Consider the following 7,051-nt stretch of genomic DNA (forward strand, 5'->3'; position numbering starts at 1 on the left):
TTTATGGAGCTTCCATCCATCATCTTCATTAGTGTGTATTTGAGACGAACAAATGATCATTTTTAGTTTTGTATTTTCTCAAAAACAACAGTTGATTCATCTTTAAATCGACTCCAGTTTAAGGAAAAATAAAAGAGAAAGAATCATTAGTTCATCTGTTGATTGTATTTATTGTTCAACATAATCGAAGCTACGGTTCTGGTGCAGAATCTATATCTATATTTATAATCTATATCTAGACGTTCGTGGGTCAGTTTGAGTCAAAACGTCATGAATGGATTCTTTTCTAAAATGATTTGTTGTTTTCCCTCAGTGTCGTCGGGTCTGTCTCTGGGTCAGTCGTCCAAACGCCCGCACATGCATCTCTCCAACTCACTGGGAAACAGTCTGGGCGGCCAAGCGAGCCTCCACTACCCCGTGACCCCCTGTCACTATAGCAACCAGCAGGCCACCTATGGAATCATGGCAGGTCAGTTGCATTTTTACCTTTTAAATATTGTTTTCTCAGGAGATCAAGAGTTTCAATTTAGATCTTTACTAAAATACAACTTTACACTCGACTGACATCACATGACCGACAATCATGACTCCTGTGTTCGTCTGAGTTCTTGACCTTTTAAGTTTATATTTTATTGAGTATTGTTTTGATTGTTCAAGTTCTTTGTGACCCTGGTCTAGAAAAGCGCTATACAAATAAAAATAACTTACTTACTACATGACACACAAAACCACATGACACAACTACACAACTACACAATCAAAACAACCACATGACACACACAACCACACGACTGACACCACAACATAACAGACACAACTACATGACCTACACAACCACATGACAAACACACAACTACACGACTGACACCACAACATAACAGACACAACTACATGACCTACACAACCACATGACAAACACACAACTACACGACCGACATCACAACATAACAGACACAATTACATGACATACGCAACCACATGACAAATACACAACTACACAATCGACACCACAACATAACAGACACAACTACATGACCTACACAACCACATGACAAACACACAACTACACGACTGACACCACAACATAACAGACACAACTACATGACCTACACAACCACATGACAAACACACAACTACACGACCGACATCACAACATAACAGACACAATTACATGACATACACAACCACATGACAAATACACAACTACACAATCGACACCACAACATAACAGACACAACTACATGACCTACACAACCACATGACAAACACACAACTACACGACTGACACCACCACATGAAGAACAGCATCGAAGGACCATTACCACCACATGAGACACACAACTTCACGACTGACACAACATCATGACCGACACAACCACATGACAAACACAACTTCACGACTGACACAACATCATGACCGACACAACCACATGACAAACACACAACTTCACGACTGACACAACATCATGACCGACACAACCACATGACAAACACACAACTTCACGACTGACACAACATCATGACCGACACAACCACATGACACACACAACTTCACGACTGACACAACATCATGACCTACACAACCACATGACAAACACACAACTACACCACTGACACAACATCATGACCTACACAACCACATGACACACACAACTTCACGACTGACACAACATCATGACCTACACAACCACATGACAAACACACAACTTCACGACTGACACAACATCATGACCTACACAACCACATGACAAACACACAACTACACGGCTGACACAACATCATGACCTACACAACCACATGACAAACACACAACTACACGACTGACACCACCACATGAAGAACAGCATCGAAGGACCATTACCACCACATGACACACACAACTTCACGACTGACACAACATCATGACCTACACAACCACATGACAAACACACAACTACACGACTGACACAACATCATGACCGACACAACCACATGACAAACACACAACTACACGACTGACACCACCACATGAAGAACAGCATCGAAGGACCATTACCACCACATGACACACACAACTTCACGACTGACACAACATCATGACCGACACAACCACACGACCGACACAACCACATGACACACGAAACCACACGACCTACACAACCACATGAAGAACACTATCGAAGGACCATCACCGCCACACAACCCAGACTGACACGACTACATGGACGACACAACCTCATCAACACCACAATGGCAGCACTAAGAATGTGCGTCAAACTGATGACACGACAATGGATGAAATGATGATGTGTTGAGATTCTTGATGAAGTCGCTCATCCACACACGTGTCACAGCTCAGGAGATGTTGTCGGCCAGCATCTCTCAGACCCGCATCCTGCAGACGTGTGGCGTCTCTCACCCCAACATGGTCGGCGCCGCCAACCCACTGCAAGGTAAGAACTGCTGCCTACGGTCTTTATTCCCCGAGTCCAGCCCTTTGAAATCAGCTTCTGGAGAAAAAAAATGACTCGGTCGAGGTCGAAAAATGTTTTGAAAATATTCTCGTTGTTATTATTGCACACAAAAAATACCATTTGTGTCCTGCCCTTTTTATGACCTTGAATATGTGTCAAAATGTCTTTAAAATACCTTTCATTATAGTGTTGTAAATTACATCATTCAAATTTCAGAATCAGAAAATTTTATTGCCAGTAAAACGTTCAAAACAGGAGTCCGTTCCGGTCGCTCCAACACGCCGTCACTTCCTGTTCCCGGGTCTTAATGCTTCGCTTTGTGGAGAAAAATGTTCAATTGAGAGAGTGTGTCACGGGTCATTTATTTGCTGCTTCAAGTCAAAAAAAATACAAGCTTTACGATCGATTGGACGCACTTTCTCCCCGCGACTGTACAGATCAATAGCTCCGCGAGAAAAGGTCGCAAACTGTAGAAACATCGCTATATTTAAGGCAAATTTTCCGGGCTGGGAGGTCCTCCCTCTATCGCCAAATGATTCCTTCAAGCTCCCTGTGCCACGATCTCCTGTGGAAAAAACTTCCTGTTTCCTTTTCTAATCATTCAAATGTTCTTGTGTGGGGTTTTCCGTCTCCTAGTCCCTCCCCTCCCGGATGTGTCCCACTTCGTTCTTTGATCCACGACCCAAGGTGTGAAAAGGCAGACAAACAGACGTTTAAATAACCGGTGTCGTATCTCTAATTCTGTTCCAAGCTTGTCTTGAGACAGTGTGAATCAGTCTGAGTGGAATGTTATTGTGAATGTGGAGTCAAACATTTAAGCTCTTAGATGAAGCGAGTAATTTATACTTTATATTTTGATGATCTTTTAGCATTAATTCAAGGATGGCGTATACTTATAGTGTATAATCATTTTTAATCTAACACCAGTGTTAATAATAATCATTCAAATACACTTTTTTTGTCATTAAAAAAAAACATGGAACATTTCCTCACGTCTGGAAAATGCCACATTTAATTATCTCTTGTTATATGAGATAAACATTCATTTTTTCTTAGAATTCTCAAACGTTCCTTCGTTTATAATGTATTTGTATGGAAGTTAAGGAACATCGCGTCGGCTTCGAGCCGCAAACGAATGAATACGTTGAGATTCCAGTGAACTGTCGGCTCTGAAGCCACTTCTGGACTCGCTGACTTCACGTGGAAACCATCAGAGCCGCGGATATCGACAGGTTTAAGAAGCTAAAGTACGTCAACGAAGTTCATCGAGAAATATTCCCGAAGTCGAGACACTCGGATCACGAATCACGATCAAACGTAAATGGAATTACGTTGATGGACGATCGTCCCTGGAGTTCTGGACGCACATCTGACTCATCAGAATAAAAGCTTTTCCAACGAGACTCTCGTCCCTCCGGACACGAGTGTCTTCCTCAATCACACCAGCAGCCGAAGAACACAATTTATATTTGCCGGGCAGAGCCGGAGCTCAGAGTAACATCAATAATCTTTAATATACTTGATCTAAGAATAGTCCAGGCTTCCAATTTAAACTTTTTAAGGTCGAGGCAAGTGTTGCCTTAAAGAAGAGCATAAATGTTAGAGCACCAAAGCAAATGTGTGTGTATATATATATATTATATATACACACATATATATATATATTTATATTTATATATGTCATTTATTTGATTTACAACAAATAACGCAATAACGTTTTTAAATAATGAACTCGGGTTTGACATAATGTCATTTTAGCATCAGCTATGCATTAACATCTTGTGCTTCCACTGCTAGTAATTATTCATTTATAACAAATATTCACCAACTTAAATAGAAGGCTTTGAATAGATAAGCAGCTGACATACATGTTTAAGTCATGAGAATTACAAGATAATAAATGACTGGATTATATGGAAAAGTCAACCGTCAACTGGTGAGTTTCGAGGGCAAACAAACCACTAAATCCTTCTAGCACTGATTTAAACAATGAAATAAACCTAAAAAAGTTGTGTGTTTTGCTACATTTTTTCCCAACAGCCTGTAATTCCTCGTCTTTCCTTTTTTTTCACCCTTTCCTTGTTCCACATTTTTAAAGTTCTCTGCCTGACCGACATTCACAGACAGAACAGTAAATTCTGGACAATTATGTTAATTCGACGAAACAATAACTACCAGTGTTTATTAAATAATTAAAAGCCAAGGGCGGTCACTGCGAGTTGTTGCCGTAAACACGGGTACATTTTTCAGGGCGTTACGGCAGGTGTGGAGGACGGTCCGGGGTTGCTGCGGTGAAATTCAAACCCTGATAGTCTCCAACGTGTACTAAAGACACTAGTTTGCAGTACAAATGAAGTATTTCTTAAATTTATCCAACATTCATTTACCTTCGTCTCCATCCATGTATCGATGCTAACTTATATATATTACTATACTAGGGGAAGTATGTTTGAGACATACTACCTGTGGAGGATTAGTTACTAGTTAGTACGTACACTATCCTGATGATACTAACTTCTGGTATACTAAGAGAAGTATGTTTGAGACATACTATCTGTGGAGGATTAGTTACTAGTTAGTGCGTACACTATCCTGATGATACTAACTTCTAGTATACTAAGAGAAGTATGTTTGAGACATACTATCTGTGGAGGATTAGTTACTAGTTAGTACGTACACTATCCTGATGATGCTAACTTCTAGTATACTAGGGGAAGTATGTTTGAGACATACTATCTGTGGAGAATTAGTTACTAGTTAGTACGTACACTATCCTGATGATACTAACTTCTAGTATACTAAGAGAAGTATGTGATTTGAGACATACTATCTGTGGAGGATTAGTTACTAGTTAGTATGTACACTATCCTGATCATACTAACTTCTAGTATACTAAGAGAAGTATGTTTGAGACATACTATCTGTTGAGGATTAGTTACTAGTTAGTACGTACACTATCCTGATGATACTAACTTCTAGTATACTAAGAGAAGTATGTTTGAGACATACTATCTGTGGAGGATTAGTTACTAGTTAGTACGTACACTATCCTGATGATACTAACTTCTAGTATACTAAGAGAAGTATGTTTGAGACATACTATCTGTGGAGGATTAGTTACTAGTTAGTACGTACACTATCCTGATGATACTAACTTCTAGTATACTAAGAGAAGTATGTGATTTGAGACATACTATCTGTGGAGGATTAGTTACTAGTTAGTATGTACACTATCCTGATCATACTAACTTCTAGTATACTAAGAGAAGTATGTTTGAGACATACTATCTGTTGAGGATTAGTTACTAGTTAGTACGTACACTATCCTGATGATACTAACTTCTAGTATACTAAGAGAAGTATGTTTGAGACATACTATCTGTGAAGGATTAGTTACTAGTTAGTACGTACACTATCCTGATGATACTAACTTCTAGTATACTAAGAGAAGTATGTGATTTGAGACATACTATCTGTGGAGGATTAGTTACTAGTTAGTACGTACACTATCCTGATGATACTAACTTCTAGTATACTAAGAGAAGTATGTTTGAGACATACTATCTGTGGAGGATTAGTTACTAGTTAGTACGTACACTATCCTGATGATACTAACTTCTAGTATACTAAGAGAAGTATGTTTGAGACATACTATCTGTGGAGGATTAGTTACTAGTTAGTACGTACACTATCCTGATGATACTAACTTCTAGTATACTAAGAGAAGTATGTGATTTGAGACATACTATCTGTGGAGGATTAGTTACTAGTTAGTACGTACACTATCCTGATGATACTAACTTCTAGTATACTAAGAGAAGTATGTTTGAGACATACTATCTGTTGAGGATTAGTTACTAGTTAGTACGTACACTATCCTGATGATACTAACTTCTAGTATACTAAGAGAAGTATGTTTGAGACATACTATCTGTGGAGGATTAGTTACTAGTTAGTACGTACACTATCCTGATGATACTAACTTCTAGTATACTAAGAGAAGTATGTTTGAGACATACTATCTGTGGAGGATTAGTTACTAGTTAGTACGTACACTATCCTGATGATACTAACTTCTAGTATACTAAGAGAAGTATGTTTGAGACATACTATCTGTGGAGGATTAGTTACTAGTTAGTATGTACACTATCCTGATGATACTAACCTAGTATACTAAGAGAATTATGTTTGAGACATACTATCTGTGGAGGATTAGTTACTAGTTAGTACGTACACTATCCTGATGATACTAACTTCTAGTATACTAAGAGAAGTATGTTTGAGACATACTATCTGTGGAGGATTAGTTACTAGTTAGTACGTACACTATCCTGATGATACTAACTTCTAGTATACTAAGAGAAGTATGTTTGAGACATACTATCTGTGGAGGATTAGTTACTAGTTAGTACGTACACTACCCTGATGATACTAACTTCTAGTATACTTAGAGAAGTATGTTTGAGACATACTATCTGTGGAGGATTAGTTACTAGTTAGTACGTACACTACCCTGATGATACTAACTTCTAGTATACTTAGAGAAGTATGTTTGAGACATACTATCTGTGGAGGATTAGTTACTAGTTAGTACGTAC

The 7,051-nt window shown here is 38.8% G+C and overlaps 1 protein-coding gene across 1 annotated transcript in view; it reads left to right on the forward strand.

Moving 5' to 3' along the window:
• The first annotated feature begins 342 nt into the window (after nucleotides 1-342).
• pou1f1 (POU class 1 homeobox 1) overlaps nucleotides 343-7,051 on the forward strand; it is a 24,547-nt gene continuing 17,838 nt past the window's right edge. The window contains exons 1-2 of the mRNA XM_087804541.1: nucleotides 343-469; nucleotides 2,334-2,432. Of these exons, the coding sequence (XP_087660667.1) occupies nucleotides 358-469; nucleotides 2,334-2,432 (211 nt within the window). The 5' untranslated portion in view covers nucleotides 343-357. The remainder of the gene's footprint in view (nucleotides 470-2,333; nucleotides 2,433-7,051) is intronic.

This window comes from Callionymus lyra, chromosome 12 (assembly GCF_982586985.1).
Source record: "Callionymus lyra chromosome 12, fCalLyr1.hap1.1, whole genome shotgun sequence".
NCBI lineage: Eukaryota > Metazoa > Chordata > Actinopteri > Syngnathiformes > Callionymidae > Callionymus > Callionymus lyra.